The sequence below is a fragment of the Nothobranchius furzeri genome, chromosome 3, assembly GCF_043380555.1.
Source record: "Nothobranchius furzeri strain GRZ-AD chromosome 3, NfurGRZ-RIMD1, whole genome shotgun sequence".
Lineage (NCBI taxonomy): Eukaryota > Metazoa > Chordata > Actinopteri > Cyprinodontiformes > Nothobranchiidae > Nothobranchius > Nothobranchius furzeri.
In genome coordinates this window covers 71,019,843-71,043,478 of record NC_091743.1, presented here as the reverse complement: position 1 = coordinate 71,043,478, position 23,636 = coordinate 71,019,843, and the positions used below count along the sequence as shown (strand labels likewise).

At 41.7% G+C, this 23,636-nt stretch overlaps 1 protein-coding gene across 10 annotated transcripts in view; it reads right to left on the bottom strand.

Moving 5' to 3' along the window:
- anks1ab (ankyrin repeat and sterile alpha motif domain containing 1Ab) overlaps positions 1–23,636 on the bottom strand; it is a 55,798-nt gene that overhangs the window by 23,696 nt on the left and 8,466 nt on the right. For 7 of the 10 annotated variants that reach the window (XR_008559245.2, XM_054731686.2, XM_054731671.2 and 4 more), the window contains 4 exons: positions 19,883–19,955; positions 8,889–9,004; positions 1,610–1,708; positions 828–974 (listed from right to left, as the gene is read on the bottom strand). Coding sequence is in view for 9 of the 10 variants with exons in the window: in XM_054731686.2 (XP_054587661.1) it covers positions 828–974; positions 1,610–1,708; positions 8,889–9,004; positions 19,883–19,955 (435 nt within the window). In the remaining variant the exon portion in view is untranslated. Of the gene's footprint in view, positions 1–827; positions 975–1,609; positions 1,709–8,888; positions 9,005–9,703; positions 11,389–19,882; positions 19,956–23,636 lie in introns of those variants that run through there. The other 3 variants (XM_054731691.2, XM_054731694.2, XM_054731699.2) reach the window with 3 other exon arrangements.

Below are 23,636 nucleotides of genomic sequence, written 5' to 3'. Positions count from 1 at the left end.
ACGTTCACGTGGGTTATGTAGCATGGAGCTTTTAGGGTATGAAGGCAAACAAGGCTGGAATCTCACTGTGTTGACTCACATCATCAATCGTTTGGTTCAGAGGTATTTTGGTTGCTGCAGCTCTCTACACGGGGAGAGGTTTGGCCCGCCTCTCCACACAAACAGGTCATATAGAGGTTGATAAATAGATGAATACATTTCAATGTAATTTCAAGCTTTCTGTAACTGAAAAAATAGCTTAAGACAATTTTAGAGATGACTATTTGTTGCTAATTCACTGCTAGCATTGTTAGCTCAATGTTAGTCTAGTCTGCTTTTCCAAATATTAAAGAAAGCAAAAAGATGCTGTGGCTTCTTAGGGTACAAGAAATAACTTCTGGGTCGCTCCTGCTTCTGGCTAACACACTTTCCACAATTCTGTAGCTTCTGGTTGTGCAGTGTTGAATTACAAATGCCAGTGCTGCAGCGTTAGCTTGGCGCAGACCCAGCAGCAGATGGTTATCAAATACTATGTCCCTCTTTGGCTTTTTCAAAAGAAGAACTTACAACCTTCCAGCTGAGTAAGAAGGAAATTTGCTTCAGTGTCACCTTCCAACATAATTAGGACATTAGACAGTTTTGGAATTATTACGCTATAAAATTCCTTCTTATTGTACCTTTAAAGTGCAAAGCCATGTGCTGAATGGACAAAAAAAGTGATCCTTAACTTCAAACACAAATATCCTTGTGACCATGGTGACCTGTCTGGACAAAAATATCATTGCCTGATGTTTCAGATTCGGAAGCCGCTGGAAGTCAACCATGTGTGTTTGCCAGAAGATTCTTACATTGACGATCTCCAGCTCCCACAGGTTTTTAACACACTCCAGAGTCCGGTAGCCGTTTGAAAGAAAGTTGGGCAGATATTCATGCAGGCCAAGGACGTCCAACCAAGAGGAGAGAGAGGTGCTGCCGTCACAACCGAGCGGTTTCACCTACACATAGAGAGACATGTGAAGTTGGTGTGGCTTTGACCCTGAGTGAGGACTTAAGGAGGAATTTCTTTTTTACTGTTCAGTCATGCATGGGCATATTTTTGCTGAAATGAGGTAAAACTTTAGGTAAAATAGATCTACTGACCACATATTACAAAAATTAATGTAAAGTTTGGATCACTGACACTCCCTCACTATCACCACTCAAGTTATGAGTGTACCACCATATTTGAAACCAAAATTACATCCTTGCAGTCATTATTGCGTGATTGCGAGATCATTCTGCAAGAAAACCGTTACCAGCTCATAAAAAAATCCAAACTGATCATGAACGGCTATTTTGAAAGGGTGGCAGAAACATAACTTTATGAAATGTATAATACATCCAGATAAACACGTTCAATTTTAGACTATGTCTGATCTTTTATCTTTCCTACAAATTTAATATACACATTAAAAAGTTCAATCTAAGTCTCCTGTTTTATGTGTAGTTTTTGACCAAATCAGCATCATGTCAGCCTTAGATCGTACTGCGAAACATTCAAACCCTGTAGAAAAGTAATTCATTCCAGGTGATGATTTTAATAATTGGTTAAATGTTATTTTATTTCAAAATGTGCAAGAGTGAAGGGTACCTTGGGCAGGCCGCGTGCTGCATGGAGGATTTTCTTCCTGTGTCCTGGGTCAGTGATCCCCATGTCCCTCAGATCTTGGTCCTCCATCACGTTACTTCCCTGCATACGTATAAACATGAGAGAAACATGCAAATAAACTCATTCACACACAGGCACACACGCAAGCGTAGTCGCCAAAACATACACACAGAGAAAACCACCACTCACAGGCAGGCCCACACAAAATACTGCTAAGAACTGGCCATGTATAATGTTGTATGGCTCCCTCACACACACACACACACACACACACACACACACACACACACACACACACACACACACACACACACACACACACACACACACTAGCAATATTTGCTCAGATAATATTAGATCAGGTTAGTGACACCATCTTGACTCGGTCTACACTCTCTTCTCAGAAGCTGCTCTCCACATACACAACAAGCAGACTTGCAGAATATGCACATCTCTGACACGAGCACTAACAAGTGAGTGGGAGGACAACAAAGTCAAATAAATTGTGCATGCCAAGAGTAATCAATCTAATCTGGTGCGACTCAGAGGGAACAAAGACTTCACTACGGCAGCAGCATCCTCTACAGGATGCCTCTGCTGCTGTGTTTCGTTGTGGAGGCACAAAACTGCTCTCCTCCCAACTAAAGCTGGATTAGGGATAATTATATTTCTTTGGCTGAAATCGTGACTAAAGGGAGATACTGATCTGTTTTTTTTGTGGAAACGTGAATGTGTGTAAGCTGGAATAAAGTCACAAGGACACACACGAGAACGAGGAGCTAAATGTTTCCCCGACTGCAAATCGACTCTCGCTGGCCAAGAATGTTAAAATGTTCTGTGGTCTTTGCTCAATCTGCTCTCACTGGTTTGATTTCAGAGAACAATGCTGCAGTATCCACAGGCTTGCATCAGGGTGCAGTCTGGAGATTACTCACTGATCGCTGGAATAAAAGGTCAAAATGAAGTAGGGTCGGACGTAATGGTGGCCCAGAATAGATTCTCCACTTTTATTAACACAGTTTGAAGTTTGATGATGCCTTGGGAGACTCTGCAAACTTATTATTTCATGCTGCATTTGAAACATGTGACGAGAATGTATGGTTCAGTTCTTACATAGCTTATGAGCTATGGTAGCTTGATTTAATCGGATACGACTTGCAGATGTAGCCATGGAAGAAGTCCTTCATCACACTAAATGCACTCGGTTAGGGCAGCAGTGAATTAGAATTGCTCTATTGGTCTGCCCCACAGAGGAATTGTTTAGAAAATCAAATTTTGTTACTTTTTCAAGACTCAGTGGACATTAGCTATGAAGTGGTGTGGAAAAAATAGGTTTATGTGTTACAATATGTATGCTCAGTTCCACATTATACCATCTGAAACAAAAAAGGCTGCAGAGATTGATGCAATATTAATGCAGCAGAGATGCAACGTAAATGCACGATGGGTAACTTCTAAGATGCTCTGCACAAGACGATTTGCCTCAACGCCACATCTGTTTGTTGAGAAATTAGAGATACAAAGGACAAAGGACGCCGCGGTTATGGAAAAGAAGATACGTGAAGTTTCTGACTAAGAATGGAAAGCATGAGCACAAAAGCCAGAGAGAATGAGAGCCGCGAGCGCCCCAATTCTGGTAGCATGAAGAAAGCAGAAAATGATAATCGTCGTGTAAAAATTATGAGAATGGGCACACAGCTGTTCATTATTTACGATCCCTCAAAAGCCACATCTCAGCGCAATCATCACATGCAGAGAGCCTCGCCGAAGCATGTGAATGCCTGCTCTCTCACTCCGATGGCTGGGTAGAAGAAAACTTTGCAAGCTGCATGGTAGCATATATCTTCAGCTCAGACAGCAGTGGTTTGTGTTTGCAGGATGAGAATGAAGAGTTTTAATCCTCTAAGTGCACAAATAATGACAGAATCTGCTTTGGATTGAGTGCCAGCACAGTTAAGTATTTTGTAAGGCCGATTTGTCAGTTTTGTTGTTTCTTCTGTTTTTCCCTGTGACAGAACTGGTTTGTTATCACTACAGTTTTTCAAAATAACCTCTGAGCAGAATTTGATTTCATCACACACCCAAGGCCCAAAAACACCAAAAGAACAAATTAATATGGAAAAGATCATTCCCTGGTTATTCTTATAGTTAAATAAAAATAAGAAAAAAAAAATAAAAAAGATTTAAAGGGAATGTTTTATGCAAAGCTACCCTGTTGGGGTGCCACGTGGGTCTTTACTGCCTCTATAAACATCCCATAGTTGAAAAACAGCCTTTATCAATTTTCAGTCAGTGTTTGGCTTTAGGAAAATTTTGCCAAATAAAAACTTTGAAAAAGTTTCTGTTAGTGACGTCACAAATGAGGAAAGTGGAAAAGAAGCACTTCTCACATGCAAGAGAGAGCCACTGCTGGTAGAGCAGCGGCTCTATAGCCCCTCCCCGATATTGGAGCTTCTCAGCTTATGATAATACAGAGTGGGTGGAAATGGCCAGCAACAACTAGATTTCTTAAAGCAACAGAGCTCTGAAACGGTTCATTCTGGAAGGTGCTGAAACTGTCAAGAATTCACCCGTTGAAATTGTTGTATGTGGGAGGGATTTAATGCAAAAAAAACATTTTAAACGTGTTTTGTATCGACCATAGAACTATAATAAAAAGTCTCCTTCATAAATTTTCCATTTGCTTAACTCTTCTAATAAATCCTTAGCAAAGAGTCCCACATAAAGTTTCTGATTGATCACATCTGAAACAAGTCAAGCACAATCCAAAAGGGCACAATATTAAACATTCACAATGCCTGCCTGACTGCGCTGACCTTTCTCTTATTTGCAGCCTCCACATCCTTCTGGAGGACGCATGGGTAATTTGCCTTGTGAGCTTAATGATTTATCTCCTTGATGTATTAAGTTCAGCAGAGACATTAGTTGCAGCACCAACATGGACCTCTGAATGCTTGATGGTCTGTTGAACCCATCACAAAAAAAAATTAAATAAATAAAAGAAATCACAAAAGCTTTGCATAGACTCTAAACAAAAAATATTTATATTTAATTCTGAATTCAAAGTAAATAATCAAGTTTAAACATTTGTTTTGATGTTGAAATGTTTCTACATATTTGATTAATTTTACAACATAATAACTATACAGTCACCATGAAAGTTTTTATTTAAAATGTTATCCATAATTTAATTAAAAAAATTATTTTTTTAGGTTAATTCAACTGTTGCTGTGTAAAAAAAACAACTATGGAGATAAAAACTTTTTTTAATGGTGAGCAGCAGAAAAATATGCATTTTTTTATTCTGATTATTTCATTACTCATTGATTGTCATTTTTTATTTTGTTTTATAATTATGTCTTGAATAAACAAGATCAATATATGGTTTGACTGAACATTAATATGATTTGTTAACACTGGCTTTTCCTGGGGGGGGGGGGGGGGGGTTGCAGCAATTTTCTAGGTGTGGCCATGGCCACCCCTGGCCACCTCTTGGGGGCACCTTTGCCTACTAGCCTGGCCTGCCAGACTACTCTGTTTAATTCAGCACAGAGAAAGGGACTGGGAACTCTCTATTCAAATAACCCCATCCCCTGGGAATTGTAACCATACGTCACACACCATAACGCCGAGTTTGTCATAAACATGGCGACTGAAGCGGAGTTCGCTGCAGCTCTTTCCTCCGTTCTAAATGACTTGGACACGTCTTTAAAACAACAAGTAGAAGCGCTATAAACCTTTTTTCTAAAGAAAGACGGTTGCATTGTCACCACACGCAATTTTTGACAACAGCTAAAAAACGAAAGTGTCGCGGACATCACACACAGCGACGCTCAGTTGCTCGTAAACAACGAAGACAGCGGCGGAGTTCGCTGCGGCTCTTTCCTCTGTTCTAAGTGACTTGAATGTCTTTAAAACCACAAAAAGTAGAAGCGCTGAAAGCCTTTCTTCAAAAAAACAAAAAAAAGAAGATGGTTGCAGTGTTTTCCAGACGCTATTTTTCACTACAGCAAAAAAAAAAAAAAACGACAGCGTTGCGCGGCACAGTCAGCATTTCCGTCTTTTCTCTGATAACCCCAAGATCAAGCCCCTGATGTCAAGGGAGCATTTACAGTCTGTCATTCATGCATTCGTCCTGTCCAGACTTGACTACTGTAATGGACTCTATGCCGGTCTGACTCAGGGTGTGATTGCTCGCCTACAGCTGGTTCAGAACTCATCTGCTAGATTTTTGACTGGTAAAAGACGCCGTGACCATATTACACCAGTGTTGGCGGAACTCCACTGGCTTCCCATGCAGTACAGAGCAAAGTTCAAAGTGCTGATGCTTGCTTTTAGGGCTCTTCATAGTACTGCTCCTGTCTATTTATCAGCACTACAAAGGCATGTCCCCACCCACTCTCTTCACTCCGTTGACCAGGACTTATTGGTGGTACCTCGTTCCAGATACAAATCGAGGGGAGATCGTGCATTCGTGATCCTTGCTCCAACTTTGTGGAATGGTCTACCTTTGACTATTAGGCTGGCGCCTTCCTTCCAGATTTTTACGTCACATCTGATGGCCCATTTTTATGTCCAGGTATTTTCACCCTGGGGTCTGTAACTCTGTCTTGATTTTAATTGATTAATTGTTGTTTTTATGCAGTTTTTATTGTATTTCTATTATTTATATTTTATTGTATTTATTATTATTGCTTTTTATTGTTGTGTTCAGCCCCTTGGGCTTCTCCTGAAGGTTGTGGAAGGTGCTCTATAGATGAATAAATGAAATGAAATTAAATAAGTACGGCTGAAAAATGAGGGCCCAGGAGAGAGTGCATCTCAGCTAGTAGAAGCTAACTGTTAGCTTTAGCAACTCCAACACACAGCATAACTCTCTCAGGCTTGTGTTATTTGTGGAGATAAAACTGAGTCAGCTGCAGAGTTGCATTGCTTTTAGCCAATCATAGGCGAGATGTCCACATATCAAGAAGTAAGGCTCCAAATCCTGCCGTCTTCTGCTCTCCTCTGCTCTGGCTCACTTCTAGTTCCTGAAACAGGAGCGCCAGAGCTTTTTCCCCCACAGAGATCGACTCACAAGGCATTCATTTATACTACAGACCACTGCAGATGTGTTGAAGAAATGAGTGGACTTGGTCTTTAAGGAGATAAGAAATGTTTAAAAATTACCTGCAGGTGAAATGTTGATTCACGAACATTTGTGAAGTTTTCTAAACAAATTGTTTAAGTGATTTGGTTCTATTTAACGTTTGCTTTGTTGTATTATACATAAAAAGTAACATAATACTCAACTGTTGTATCTTTTAAAGAATACTGTTAAAAATCAACTGGAAACGTGGCACGCCTCTCTGGACAAACTGTGATCTTGTGTGACCTGGTAGGATTTTAAGAAGAGCTTTAACGGGTCTGAACCATAAATCTGCCCAGCCCTGTAAGTAAAGCACAATGATCACATCCCTACTGGTGGACACTGTGCAAATGATCTCAAATACGTCTTTGGCACTTGACTTGTCATTGTACAAATCAATAACCGGAAGCTGATATTAAAGCTGGGTAGTAGATGAATGACTCATTAATTGAGCCGTGAGCCAAAGATCACCCAGTACTCTTTGACTATTTTTGCCACCACATGAACTCAGATATGTTTGAAGCCATTTTTTTCTCCTGTTCTACACCTTCAAATAAGAGCGATCACACAATGTAAACCATCTAATGCTTTCCCAGAAAGCGAGACTAACATTCCTCGGCTGGAACGCTTTGTGAGTTTTACCCCCGTTTTCTCTGAGCTTACTGATCTCGGTTAACCGAGCCCAGCTGTGACAAACAGATGTAACATATTGCCCCTGGTCATAATACAGCTCTGCGCTCTGAGAAAAGTCCAATTTCTCCCACTGGGCCTATTGTTTTACAACCTGCAACCTTGTTTTTAGAGAAACATGACCGGTGGATGGAAAATCTAATAATGTGTTTAAACAGACCCTGACAATTGCACTATCAAGTTTCCACGGAGCGTACCGCTCGGGGAAACATGATAACGCTTTTAGTCCGATTGTGGACATCCTTTGAGCCACAGCTGAGCGAAATTATTCAAATGTACTCTGACACAGTTCTCTCAAAAGGAAAGTATTTGTAATATGTCAATATGCCTGATCAAGATTATTTCATTATCATCTGGGGAAATTAGGTGTGAAGTGGTCATTTATTTACTGGCTAAATAATAGATTTAAAGAGCAAGTCACCCCCAAATCAGCTTTTTTTTCCTGATAAACTATATAAATGCGTGTCTAATCGTGCTGCAGACACGTGTAGTCAATAGTTTTGCACTTCAGTGCATTTTAGTTAAAATTTAAATTTTCTGCCTAAAACTGTCAGTGTTGTGCCGTTGTACGGTAAAAACTCTAAACTGCAGTTGAATTTAAATCTGCCACCGCTATTGGCTAAGAGGTAGGCTGTGATGTAAACTGGTACGTTATGATGTCACAATGCCGCTGTGAACCTGTGTGTGTATATTTGTTAGTGGCTCCGCCCTCTCGGTCTGCTAGGCAACATCATTCGTTGCATTTTTTAAACATGACGAGGGAGTGAAGTAAGTTTCTTGTAGGGGGTGACTTGCTCTTTAAAACAGAGAAAAATCAAACGTTCCATTACTCATGAGCATTTTCAAATGTGAAGTTAAAGCATGCTGTCATGGTATAATGATGCATTGTGCAGTAATAGTGTCTCGTTAGAACCACAACAGGTGAACAGGTGAAGAAGTAAAGATGTAGCCATGCAACGTCTAATTTTAGTCAACCATTCATCGTGTTCAAGTGGGAGAGCGTTTGTTCTGATCATATAGGAAAAGATAAGTGATTTATTAACAAGAAAGGGGGTTATATCAGAAATATACAGGACAGTAAAAGGTTTGGTGGTTGGGAATGCTGGGAAAAGAAGCTAATGGGCCCTTGTTGTCATTTGTCTTGCTACTGGTGGCAGCCCATACTCTTTAAAAGGATCCAGTGAGGGGCCACAAATCTTTGCCGGGCCATGTGTTGCACTGAGTGGAAAAGGAGGTATTAGGAAAGAGGTGAAAGTGTTACGAGGGAATGGGTGAAAGGGTGAGAGAGAGATGGAAAAATAAAGGGGGCGGGGCTCCTGACGAGCAGAGGGTGAGTGAGTGGAGTGGTGACATGAAAAGACAAATAGAGCTGGGCTGACAGAGGGAGACGGCGTGTTGTGAAGTGGAACTGACCCCTGGGATGACATGCTGCAGGTGACTCACCATGAATCGTAGGTCGTCAAAGCCATTAAGCAGGAACTTGCTCTCGTATTGCGGCAGCCCCACGTGCTCCAGCCACTCTCCCACCGGCTGGTCCAGGGCTTTACCACAGGCCCCATCTGCCGAGAGAGGGAAGCGCTTCAGCAGGGAGAAGCCGTTCAGCCGGTAGCAGCGGCACTCAGAGGACGACACATGGCATTGCCACATCATCCTCGGCCAGCAGAGGCAGAGCCGAGTGCAGCAGCACCAGGCAGGGTGGGGGGGAGACAGGGTCCAGGCTGGGGATGAGGGGCTCCCACAGTACAGGCGGGGGCCCGGCTAAACTCAAACACAGGAGGAGGATGGGAAGTGGCTGCAGGCACCGCTCAGGCCCTGCAGGGGACTGACTAGACTAATATTACACCTACTGGTGTTAGTGTGACTGACTGGAGATGTCAGGCGAGGGTGGAGGTAGTGCAGGGAAGGAAGCCCATCTGAAGCTGGGGTTGGTTAATTACGTTGGACTGAGCCACTATGGCATCATCCAACAAACAAGGTTCACTAAACATTCCTTTAGTGAGCAGATGAGCAGGTGTGAAAACAGGTCGCCGTAACAACACCCAACACTACAAATTAAACCACAGGGTATTTCTAGACTGAGAGAAATTTTAAATTATTTATCACTAAATCAGACATTTTCCTAAGTCACACATTATTTACTACGCTAAAAATGTCCCTGTCATTGTACATATACTAGAATCTAAGCTTGCTCCTTTAGGATGGGATACAAATATATTCAGTTCCCCCAAAATGAATTGGACAGGCTTTTCACCACATACTTGTAAAGCTCTGGCTGAGTCCCATGGCTTCATTGGTCAACCTCTTTGAGAGCTAGGACAAGGCTCATACAATGAAGGTAGCAGCATTCTAAAGTACTGTTGAGGTACTCGTGTTATTTTAGATCAAGGAATACACATTTTCCTAAATCATATTCCGTCCTTACTCCAGTGCCACTCAGAGTACGATCAGGTATTGTACATCCTACATCAAAGAAACATTGGCTTAGGATTTCCACAGTGTGCTGATTCCAAACTCCTCAATTCATAATCAAATCCACTTATAGATCCTTCGCTCCAGGTGAGACGTTTGGGAAAAGCCTCGGTGTCCTTGTTGGTGACGGTGCTCCCAGCGCTGCCCAGCATCCACGCTCCTCAGCAGGCGGCTGTGTGTGCGGCTCCACCGGAGAAAGTGCTGCTCGTCTTAACAAAGCATCAAATCCAGGTTCAGATCCAACACCCGGCAGGTGAGCCTTCCTGACTCTGAAGCAGGGATCACATCAGGACCACAGTGCATGTTACGCTAGCTCCTTCCTGAGGTAAGCAACCCCTCGCTCCTCCCCAAAGCCCACCTGGTTCTTCTCCTCGCTGGGTGCAGCTAGCAGCCTCTGATCTCAGGGCAGAGGTTTGCTGCATCCCTTGCCTGTCTGAGACATACAGGCAGCGTAGATGCAAGAACACACTCACACTCTCTCTCTCCCACACACACACACACACACGCACACACACACACACACACGATACCCCTCACTGCTCACAGGGCATAACGTCCTGACGCTTCAACGCCGAAGACCACAGACCTGCCTCAACCTCAGCCGATGCTGCCACATCCTTCCAACATCCACGACGGGCAACACACTCAGTGATCATCCCCCCTCCTTCTTTTCACCCAAGCAAATCCCTCAAGCGCTTCTTTTTAACTCCCCCTCCTTGCTCTCGTCTCCCTCTGCCTCCTTTCTCTCGTTCTCATAGCCCCATTCCCATGCTGTGTGATCGCACTGCAGGTCTGCCGTATGCTGCCTGATGAAGTGGGGTGCTGCTCCACGTAACCACCTCTCCCTCTCTCTCTCTCACACTATATCAATTCCCCTCCCTCTGCCTTTCTCTCCTCCTCTCTGGCTGGCACTCTTCTTCACTCCGTCTCGCTCTTTGCCTGCCGCTCTCGACAGATGAAAACACACACACACACACAGTGTCTCTGTCCCCTTTTACCCGTTTTTCTAACACATGCGTGCCAACTCCATCCTTTACCTCATCCTACTTCCTGCTCCTTCTCCCCTCCACTGATTAGAATTACACTCTGATCTGACCAATTGAGAAAGGACACAATCATCAGTGGCATGATTCAAGCCCCCAAAATCATAGCTTTTTTTTTTTTTACCCCTCAAAGAATGACGAATATTAAGCCGTTGTGAAGCCCTCCATTTCGTTTTCTTTTGGAAGGGGCAGATACTGAAACAAAGAGGATCCTAAAACCGCCTCCTTATTACCAGAGGGCTTTAATTCATTTACATCTTACTTTGATGATAGGACGGGGAGGTTCGCATCGATTTAAGTCAGCAGACTCTCCAGTGCAGAAAAAAGAAGAGAAGAGAACACATTTGAAGTCATGTCTTTTCCTCGTTTCGCTCAGACATTGAGCATGACAGTAAAAAGGCAAATTCCATTATGTACTTCCAGATGCTCATGTCACGTCAACCATCTTTGAAGCACAACAGAAGCTACTTACGGGCTAAAGCCTGAGCGAACAAGGGAAATGATATAAAATTCAGATAGAATTGGGGTAAGGAAGATGGATACATAGCAGCATTTGACAGACAAGTGCAACTGGAGTGGGATGGAGGGGACGCTGACTCCATTCAATAATAGTGTTATCTGGGTACCGCTGCAGGCAGAGCATAATTATTCAGGCTCTCAAGCTGCTTGCAATCACTTTGCACATTCCCAGATGGGTCATCAGCCAGTCAGTTAGTCAGAGCAATAAGAAGCAGCGGGAACAAGGCTATTGATTGAAACTCTTCCGTAATTGTCCACCCATACCGCTGTTCCCCTGATGGTGGCACTCAGGTGAAAGGCCACGTTGGATGCATGCAACCTGTCGGTCATGCAAACGTCTGAGGGAGGTCAGGAATGATGGGAAGAAGGAAACAGACAGAACAATGAATCAGAAGGAGATGTGATGAAATTAAGTGTTGCAGACAGAGGAGATTAGGTAAACACGACTAAAATGAGGTGGAATAACTATTATTTCTGGTCTTTTGTGTTCAAAAACTTGAACATCAACCACCTTCTCCCACTTTTAGATGGACCTAATTACTGACTGACAGGCCGTCCAGAGCTCCTCCGTGGGGGGTTGGAGGGTGGAACCGGGTCACTGTTTTATACCGTCCAACAGGCCAAACTGTCACATCCATCCAAATGGGGTCTACACTCACTTTAAAGAAAGACCCTTTTTTTCCAGGAGTGGAGGTAAAGGTTGTGCCCAGATAACGCTCTGCCTCTTCATCAGAGCAGGAGAAAGGCACTAGCTCCTTGTCAACACACCCAAGCACCGGAGAAAATGAGCCGCAAAGCTGAATTAATTCAGGGAAACTGAAGGCGGACGCTTTTCCTTTGAACATCGACGTGTGCCTGTACACAAACCCAGCCGATTGCTCCTGTTAGCTGTGCTTCCTCTTTTCTTTCTCCTTTTTAGTAAGCTCATTTGCTCAGTGCTCTCTTGGCACTCAGTCAAGGTACTCATGATGGGCACATGGCACACACACACACACACACGCACACACACACACACACGCACACACACGCGCACACACACACACACACACACACACACACACACACGCACACACACAGCCTCAGAGTTTTCCTTAATGACCAAAAATACAGGTTGTTTACTTTGCTTAGAAGATGAACTGCCCGACTATGATTTCGTAACAACTCACTATAATTAGATAATCTTTCTGTACTTTAATTCCCTTTTTCCCATTGCCTCTTTCTGTTCTTAATAATCCAAACGGTACCCGTTTGTTTCCTTTCATCACATAGACATAAAAAAAAACTTGTTTATTTAAAGGCTTTTGCTAAAACAGCAGCAGAAGCATCTTCACAGCCTTAACAACCATGTGTGCACAGATTCTGATTAGAATCGGAGCAGCGACTGGATGACTCAGCTGAATCTGGGACGCTTTCTGAATGCCATTCTTTAGACAAGGTCTAAAATTAGCCCGTACCTGTACTGTGTGTGTATGAATGAGGAGGGGGAAACACCATATTTGATCTTATGTAATGTGTAACTTCAGGTCTTAATAGTTGTTGTTTGATAGCAGTTAATCTAAGAGTCCTTAATGAGCTGGAAGTCAAGTTATAATGAAAATTATAAACCAGTGCTCCCACAGACACCAGTTTGGATAGGGATGTCTGATATTGGCTTTTTTACCGATATACTGATATAGCCTAACCTAGACTTTCCACAGGACACATAAGCAACACGTAATATAATAGACGTGTTTTACCCCCAAGGTCCCTTCCCACTGGGAGCATTTCAGACATGAAACGGTAGCAAAAGCATCCCACGCAGCCGATCCTGCAAGATCACAGGGAAACTGCAACACCAAGCCTGATTTTGGAAGTTCACATGATCACAAGCAAGGAGAAAGACAGCAACATGTATTAAGAAAGGTCTGCTGTTGATTTCTTGTTCTGTGTTCTTTAGCTAAAGAAATGTCGCACTATTTTTAATAACTGAAAATCTGCACGTAACTTTTATTTTGAAAGGTTTTGGATATTTGACACTGGTTTTGTGGTTTCCGTCCTTACTCCTTACTGTGTAGTTTTTACCCTGTCACGCTTTATGGAAGCATAGCGGGTAAAAAATAGACACAAACCGTCAGCAACACACTTCGCGGCAGAAGGAACACACCCGTCCACATAATGACGGCTGCGTACTCAATGCGCCTCCAGTGGAAAGGCCCAGAAATGCTTAATTTCCGATACAAATGCCAAATGGCCTATATTTGATATAGCGCCTTCAAGAATCCTGGAACCCCCCCCCCCCAAGGCACTTTACAAAACAATCAGTCATTCACATACACATTCACACGCTGGTGGTGATGAGCTACATTGTAGCCACAGCTGCCCTGGGGCACACTGACAGAGGTGAGTCTGCTGTACACAGGCGCCACCGGTCCCTCCAAACACTTCCAACAGAAAAGATGGGATACGTGTCTTGCCCAGTAATACCACAACAGCGACAGACTGAGCGGGGCTTGAAACTGCAACCTTCCGATTACGGGGCTTAACTCCTGTGCCACCGTCGGCCAATACAGAGAAAAAACAACTATACCAATATATGCCCCGCCCCCATAAAAAGTTAAAACTAGATCTTTTCAGAAAACTAATGTCACATATCTCTAATCATGTATTCTTAAAGCTACAATAGCAAATCTGCAAAACAAGCTAGCCTGAAACATTTGTCCATGCAACGTCAACATAGTATTGCTATAAATATTTAACGGAGATTAAAAAAATTATAAAGTGGTTCTCTTGCATTTATCTAAAAACCTCTGGCAATAACACGGCTTGGGACGAAAGCAAAGATTGAACCATCCGGTTGTTTGTCTTTCTAAACCGCCACACTTCCAGACTCCCCTGGGTCCTCGACTCATGAACTTGCGCATTAAGTAACATACCACCACTGGTGTGATGGGTTCTCTGCTCAATAATATCAGGGAAGGACAAACAACAGGCTGCCACCACTTCAACTTTTGGACAATCTACCAGAGTCCCAAAAAGAAAAACACCATCTGAAGTTGTGGAAAACAGACATTGGGACATACGGCGACTGGTGTTTAGCGCTGTCTTGTTTCCTCTGGCAATGCCAGTTCCTGTATCAGGTGGATGTGACCTGGGATGATAGCTGACTGGAGGGGTGAGTGTTTCGTGACAGTATTTGTTTCCAAAAGCTACACAGTAAAATGAGTAGTGTTAATGCAATGCTAAGAGTCAACTTCAACACTCAGCCAGAGAACATATAACATAAGTACAGTGTAAAGGTTACACTGATCTCAGTGTTAAATATTCAGAGTCATTTTTACACTAGAGTTAAATTCAGTTATGGATTAAACCTTTAACTCACACAATTATTAAAATACATTGACTCTATAAGATATGACACATTACTTTTTTAAGCTTTTTTCTAAATAAACTATAAAATAATTCAACTTTAACTCTTAACAGTGTCAATATTATTGCAGCTGTTAAAGAGACAATGTGTAGTTTTTACCATTCATTTCTGGAAATATCCATCAAAATGTTGTGAATGAATGAAAAGATGGCCAGTTGTTACAAAATATTGGCGGCTTCGTAACATATAACCATAACAATCAGGTCAAAAATGCATGGGAGCGGGTCTAAGTCTGGGCGATGCCATATTAGATGCCATGTTTCCTTCTGTGGGAGCCCATGAGGACAAAATGCATTTACTGACTTTTAAAGAGTTACACAACTTTAGTCATTCTTAAATGTTGCTGCTTTACACATTTACCTTTTCATTGGTTGCCTGTGATGAAAGGGAGACTGATGTGCTTGTTATTTTGCTGAAGTTTGCACTGCCCATGGCTCTTTCACCCTAATGGGCATATGTTGGTAAGGTCTTACTCCAACACAAAAATACTGCTTGCAACAATTTAGGTATACTGCCTCCTATCGCCAGGAAAAATACACACTGTCACTTTAAGCCAGGAAGCTAACAGCTAGCAGCCACACTGATAAAATGCCAGCTTGTGGTTCATTTACTAGGTGACTGCAGACAGCCAGTGAGAACCTTACACATGGGGTCCAGAGACTACCCACAATGCACCTCACCTGCTGCAGCTGAAGAAGCAGAGGAAGAAGAAGGCGGTGCTTACCAGAGTACTTTTTACACTGTTTTGGAGGAATTTTCATCACCACTGGAGGGAGTGAATTTTCTTTAACACCTGACAGGTTAAACTATAAAAGGTAATTAAAAAAATCAGTTTTAACTCTGAATATTAACACCAACACTGCATGACAAATGGAGGTACTTTACACTAACTTTCACTGAACTGACTCTGACAGAGTTCCCATACTCTGACACTGCTTTTTTAACACTTGAGATTTTACTGTGTAGCTTGTTTTGTAGATTTACTGTTGCAGCTTTAAACTTTCAATGCCTGTGCATATGACAACTACTTCAATTGTGCCAAACAAACAAAAATATCTCAAAAACTATACATCTGATCAGTCATATTTTGACATTATGGGTGAGAGGAGAAGTAGCTGAAGAGTTTGATTTATAATATGTACATGGTATGAAGGGGTTGTGTCATTAAAAGAGTAAAAACTGACTCTAATCATTTTCTAATATTTCATTTTAATGCCAGTATCATTTGATAATATTGGACTTCCCTAGTTTAAGTTTATTTTATCTCAGAAATTAAAAATGCAAAAACATTAATAAATAAATAAACTCACACAAAAAATCTGTCTTGAAGAAAAGGCTTAATAATCACAACTGGAATTTCTTTGAATCTCTTTTTAAAGTTTAAAAAGGTTAAATAATGTTTTGCAAAATGGATAAACACTCTTCCTGCCACCTGATGACTAAAATAAGCAAATGTGTTCATCATATCAGAAGCAATCAAACAATTACTCACATTTTGCAGCTTTTATGGAGACATAATTGAAAAAAATCAACTGTAGTTGACTAATGACACACAAACGAACATATGGGTCAAGAAGAGGTTGCAGATTTTTACAGATACCATTTTCAGCACATTTACTGCTTTACATTTATTCCTTGCTGCTCTGTGTCACACCTGACTGTGTCCCGTGAAGCAGGCTGCACACAACTGATGAAAATTTGATCTAAACCAACCCGATGAGACACGTAAGAAACAGTCCTGTGCAGGAAGAAGGGCTTACACAAGATGATGAAACCTGCTTATAGCAGAGGGGGTCGACATATTTTCAGCTCAGGACAAAACTGACCTGATGACAGCCGGTTTCTCCCTCCCGAAGGGTTCCTGAACACAACCAGTGAAATGCTCAGTATACCGACCTCATTTAAATTCAAGAGAGAAAATCACAATTTTACAACTAACAGGTTGTGACAATGATGCTCCACAACGTGAATTAAATCTTCATGAATTAAAAACAGTGAAGCCAGCAACCACATCCCTGAAAGGTTTTTCAGGTGAAAGAACCTTAAAACTACTCGTTCTTGCACAAATCTCCTTTTAGAGATGTGTTTCATAAGATGTAATTATATAAACCAACAAAGATCACAAATCTAAACCAGAACAGTACCATTTCATCCCTTAACCTTAAATATTTAGAAGTGAATGCATATGACAAAAATGAGACAGAAATGAACAATGACAGGAAAAATCATTGTGCAGGATGAGTCTCACAAAGCTAAATGCACATCAGAGCTGACACCAGCATCTCGGCATTCTTTGACTGGTGGCAAAAAACAGATTTATTAGAAACTTTCATAACAGATCTCGATTTTGTGCTCATGTGTTGCTGGAAATTTGAACAACAGATACAAAATAAAGTGCAGATGTCTGGACCTCATCTTAAAGCTTTCTCTATTCAGTTTCTTTGACTCAGAAAGTGTATAACATGAGGTAAACTGAGACAGTTTGTGTCTGAAGCTCACTACAAACGATGGGATAAACACTGACCCAAGTCTACCAGTCTGACAGTTTTAAGGATGTGCGTGATTAGCATGATTACTCTGAAGACTGTGTTTATCAGATATTCCTGTCATGTTTGGAGTATCTGATGTCTGGTCTGCTCGAAACGACTTCGGGACCGCTCATCATAAATCTAGGACTTTCAACATGTTGGATTGTCTGAGGAGAAACAAGTGAGCTGCTTGTTGAAAATGGTGTGAGGGGAATAATCTCACGCAGGGGTGCACCTAAATAATTTTCATAAGGGTGGCCAGATGAGGCCAGAGGTGGCCCACCAGATTGTAACTCTAGCCTGTGGTGATGCACTGCATGCTCCTTTATTCCTTTTCATTAAAAAATAATATGCATCAACATGATGAAACATGAAATCAAATCTGAAGAACACATATTTTTCAGTAAAAGACGTTTCAAACTGTTATTTGAAATGTTATTTTAAAATGTATTGTAGAATTTTTAAAAACACTTAAATTGGTGTCTTCACAACAACATCTTCAGAAAATATAGACTTAAACTTTTATTTTAAAAATTGTGAGCATGCAGGAGAAACATGAATCTGATTATGTTTATGTTTATTTATTTGGCAGACGCTTTTATCCAAAGCGACTTACAATTTATAACCTATAGGGCATGTTGTGATCTGTGGGGGAAACCGGAGTACCCGGAGGAAACCCACGCATGCATGGGGAGAACATGCAACTCCACGCAGAAAGGCCGCAGCCGAGTATCGAACCTGCAACCTTCGTGCTGCGAGGCAACAGTGCTAACAACTGCGCCACCATGCAGCCCATTTTATTGCTCATGATTATTTATTTACTTTTTAATTGCATATTTTATTGGGTTTTACATTCATGTCTGATTTGATCATATGAATTTGTAGTTTGTGTAAACATTCATTTGATTAACTCATTCGCTGCCAGCTGTTTCCTGATCGGTAAAGCCCTTCGCTGCCAGCGTTTCTCACCGTTTTTACTGTTTTTTTTAAGAGTCACAGAACGTTGCGAGCTAGGATGATGTCGACGCCGGAAGAACCCGTGCGTTTTGAGCGTTATCCATTCTTTCATAATCTGTTGTTGAATTGTGATCGGCAGAAGCTTTTCCGGTTCATGTCTCACTTTTTTTACAGCAGCGGACCAAAACAATCTCCTAACACATGGATGTTCTGCTTCCTGATCACATGACGTGTGACATATGCGGATGAAGATCGGCTTTAGAGTTGAGATGTTTGTTCTCACGGTGCGGTGGCTCGTTCTGACGTCCACACAGCAAAAATTGCAAATGACACTGCCACCTAGGATTGACTGAGTAGTGCTTGTCGACTTTAGTCGTCATTGGCAGTGAATGAGTTAAAGAACATTGGTCTCCTCTGGTGTGGCCAGCAATTTTCTAGTAGTGGCCCTGGCCACCCCTTGGGGGCACCACTGATCTCTAGAGGTTTTGCCCATCTGATGTTCGTGAGTGAAACTGGGTCATGTTGGGTGTTTGGTGCCGATTTCTTATCGCCACGTGTGTAGTCTCTCCCATGCTTTGAAAGTTGTCAGACAACTTTCAAAACCAACTGTGCAACAACATAATTTGCATAAATGCGTTGCATAAAACTTGGAATTTGTACACATTTTCATGTTTTTCACACAGTTATTTTTCCAATCAGTCACCCAAGCTGCAGCTCAGTAAGATTGAAATATTTCTGATTGAATGTTTCTGCACAGTGGCGCAGTGGTTAGCTCTGTTGTCCTGCAGCAGGAAGGCCCTGAGTTCACATCCAGTGCCTACACAACACTCAGGGCAATCCAGACTTTTTTCATGTGTTGTTCCACAGATGTGGAACAACCTACCAAGCACTACCAGAACAGGGGCGTCGTTGTTGATTTTCAAGAAACTCAGCTCTCCAGAGAGGATCTTCTAAACTAGCACCCTCCCTGCACCTGTCCCCCACTGTCCATTCCTTGTTCACTTCCCTTTATGATTTATTATGCTGCCTCACTGCCACCTAGGATTGACTGAGTAGTGATTGTTGTTAGCCTCAAGGGCAACCTGCTGGCTTCATTATCACTTGTAAGTCACTTTGGACAAAAACGTCTGCTAAGTAAATACATAAACATAAACATCCCGGCCTGGGGTCTTTTTACAAAGAGTTTGCATGTCCTCCCTTTGCATGCATGGGTTCTCTCCAGGTACTCCGGCTTCCTCCCACAGTTCAAAAACATGACAGGTCAATTGGTCTGGTTGTTTGTACTGTGTGACTCTGTGTTGCCCTGCAATGGACTGGCAACCTGTCCAGGGTGTACCCCGCCTGTTTGCTCGTAGACTGCTCGAGATACGCACCAGCCCCCCGCGACCCTGCATGGACACGCGAGTATATAATGAACATTTCTTGACCATTTCAATTTCAAGTTTTGCTCTGGGATTTTTTTTGTAGAAACCCAGATTTCCCTCTGTAAAGTTGAGAAACTCATGAAACCTATACCTGAGTTTGTTGTCAGCTGTTCGGTTTTGGAAGTCTCGATGCCCGCTCCGATCAACGTCATGATCTTCTCAATCTGTTAGAGAGAGAGAAATCACGAAATACTGATTAAAAATATACATCACCTCATGTTAGATTAAAACATCAACAGCTCACACGCTATAAAAATGACAAATATTATATCCTATTATCATAAAACATTCAATAAACTTCATTCTAACTGTACATCATCCTAGCTGAGCCAAACTGATCATTAAAGAGGAACGGTGACGGCGTGAGGCTGAGTGGGAGTCAGGAATGCGTGCTGCTGTTGCTAGGAGGGCGGCGAGCTGCTTTACAGTGATGGATTAGCAGCAACAATCTAACGTGGACAGCAAGCCAATGAGTAATCCAACACTCAGCAAAAACACAGCTGAGTAATAAGGTGAGCTACAATCAGGACTGAAGAAAATCAACATTACCGAGGCCTCTAGGAAGTTTTGCAGCTCGAGGAAGAGTCGTTTGGAGCTACAAAGATCCTAGATCTCAGGAGCCAGAGTACATTTCCAGGCTGTTAGCATTCTGATTGTTTTTGCCTAAATAAATAAATTAATAATAGCTGAAATTACACAGACGTGCTTTGGGGGCTACATGCGCTAAATGGATAATTTATGAACAGCAGTCTTCTACTCATAGCAGAAGAACAAGTACAATTCAGGCCTATTTCTGCAGTAAAATTGTACAGGTTAAGGGAACTCTGGGGCAGCAGTAGCTTGGGAGTTAGAGCAGGTTGTCCAGTAATCTGAGGGTTTAATCTCGGCAGAGAATTCTACTGTTGTGTCCTTGGGCAAGACACTTAACCCACCTCCCTGCTGGGGGTCGGATGGACTGGTGGTGCCAGTGCTCAGTAGCCTATAGCCTCTGTCAGTGTGCCCCAGCTATGACTACAATGTAGCTCATCACCACCAGGGTGTAGTAAATGTGTGTGTGAATGGATGAATGACTGTGTTGTAAAGCACCTTGGGGGGTTCTAGGACTCCAGAAGGAGCTAAATCAAATACTGACCATTTGTCATTTATTCAAAAGACTAAAGCTAAATAAAATAAAATTCTTGTCAAAATTAACACTACGTACTTTAACACTACCAGGGTGTACCTAATAAAGTGAGTAGATGATGTTACAAAAATAATGAATTTATGCTCTCTTGTAAGGGTGTCCATACTTGTCAAGATGAGGGCCAAACTGGTTAAATGGTAAATGTTCCGTAACAACCAACTTATACTAAAACAAACCACAAAGTGCTTTTTATTCTAAAAAATCTTATTAAATGGTGAATGGCCTGTATTTGTATAGTACCTTCTTAGGGTTCTACAACTCCTCAAGACGCTCCACAACACAATCAGTCGTCGACCTATTCACACACTGGTGATGATGAGCTGCTGTGCAGCCACAGCTGCCTTGGGGCGCACTGACAAAGGTGAGACCGCCGAACACTAGCACCACCGGTCCCTCCGACCACCACCGGCACTTACAAGTTATTTTACTTAAAAGTCCAGTAGCAACAAAGCCAGGTCACCATCAGTGCATGATTTTGTAGCCTCCTTTATCGCCCTTAAACTAGCATAGGCTGCATCGAGGTTCACTCTGGTTTTAGCGCTTTGCTTCACCTTCAAAGACATCACTCTCTTACTTTTTCTTCCAAGCTCTGCCATGATGCCAACAGAAAAAGCTAACTTCTTTTTCTTCGTCTTGTGCTTTTCATTGGCAATTGGAAAACTGAAAATGCTAACTGGTAGCATTACAGCTAACAGCCATAAAGCAAGTAAAGAGCTCCCCCTATAAGGCACCCACCCGCTCCACTAGACTAGTTTAAATTGTTGCAGTTTTCTTTTATTCCTCCAAAAGTATCTCATGTTTCTTACACTTTCTTATGAACTAAAATAGAATTAAACTAAAGTGGAAAGAGTTTCAGGGAGATCCCTGTCACCAGTGAGAAACCAGCAGCAAAAGGACAGACCTTCTTCCTATAAAGCAACATTTTAAACCAAGCTTAAAGCAAATAGAAACTGGAGATAAAAGGCACAGAACAAGAGAAAACAAAGGTACACGAGGAGGGGACCACGTGTGATCTACAGGTAAACAAAGTGACTCAACGAAGCGTTGCTGCATAATCGCTTGGAGCACGTTTAGAAAAACTGAGTCGTTTATGGAAATTAACGAAGTTGTTGCATTTTATTTGGCCACATATTTGTTGCCAGCACAGATTGTCTTCATGTTTTGATCTAATGCATAGATGCTGTTTGTGTATTTATAATTGGTCAGAATGTAATGTGCAGAGTCTTTAGGTGGGGCAGGTTTAAATGATTACATCCTTGTTGGTATGCATTTCATTCAATTCATCAAATATACACAAACAATAACCTAAAAATTTCAGAATTTTTTCTTAAGCTGAAATACTTTTACAGTTTTATCCAAACGTGATTTACTGAATAAAGTGAGAACAGACAAACAACAGAATAGTAATTTTTTGACTTTTCATATTATATTATTAGATTTTTTATTTTTGAAATATGAACAACCACTTATACCGTTGGTTTATCATAAATATCATTAGTATCTACTTAGTGCTGTGCAATTTTCTGATGTTCAAAGATAGTAAAGGCTCTTACACAGAACATTTACTTTGCATGCAAAAAAAAAATAACAACATTTTATATTTTTAACTTTTTGCAAATAATGGATCCATGCAGAAAATGTTGTCAACTCTTTTGCAGCTAATTAGTGTGCACCAGGGACCTGAAACTTCTTTGTGCAAAAAATTGCAAAGCAGATTTGAATCTAAATTTAGTAACACAAGTCTATTTACAATCAGCAATACAGGGTTTTGCAGGCCTGGAAAACTGATTCTCCTTTCTCCACTGACACCAGAGACACAGCCAGGCTGATTTGATGTAATATTTAGTGTTTGAAAAAGCACTATGCACTTCGCTAGTGGCATCAACACTGTGGAAAAGCCTTGATTCATTTGGAAGTCAGGCACGTGAGACGCATGGCATACGCCTCCAGCAATACAGACCTTGCATTACTCTTTGAATTAACCCAGTTACATTCTATATCACACACACACACACACACACACACACACACACACACACACACACACACACACACACAAAAGGATTGCATTATGTCTAAGGTTAAGTGCACCTTTATTAAAACCTGTCACAAAAGTGTTCTTTCTTTTCTTTTTCAGTGAAAATTGGTGAAAAGCTAAAGTGTTTCACAACTTTCTGCACACAGACCCATAATGCACATGAAATTAGATTATTCTACAGCATGTTAGCAACGTAGATATTTGAAGTTAATGTAATATTTGAAGCAAATAACTGTGCAAAACTTGTAGATTGCAATATGAAAAACAAAACATAACATTATTTACTCAACAATCTCGTGCTACGGCCACTGAACCTTTTTCTGCCATGTCTTCTTGCAGAGAAACCCTTACAGATGATCCAAAGTGACGCTTAAAGGGACGGTGCTGGAAAGGTTACGAACAATTAACATCTTAGCTGTAGACGGCTCTTTGAATGTCTTCAGTTTGGAAAAACTGAGATTAGCTCTGACCAATCAACCTTTTAAATGTTTGCCGGACATTTGTTCAGTCAGCTGACGTCTGATCAACTTTCTGCCCCCTAGTGGCCAGTTCCAGTATTAGCTTTAAGTCCTGCCCCCTCCATATAAGACGGTTTTTCAGATGAAAAACTGTTTTTAAAGAATA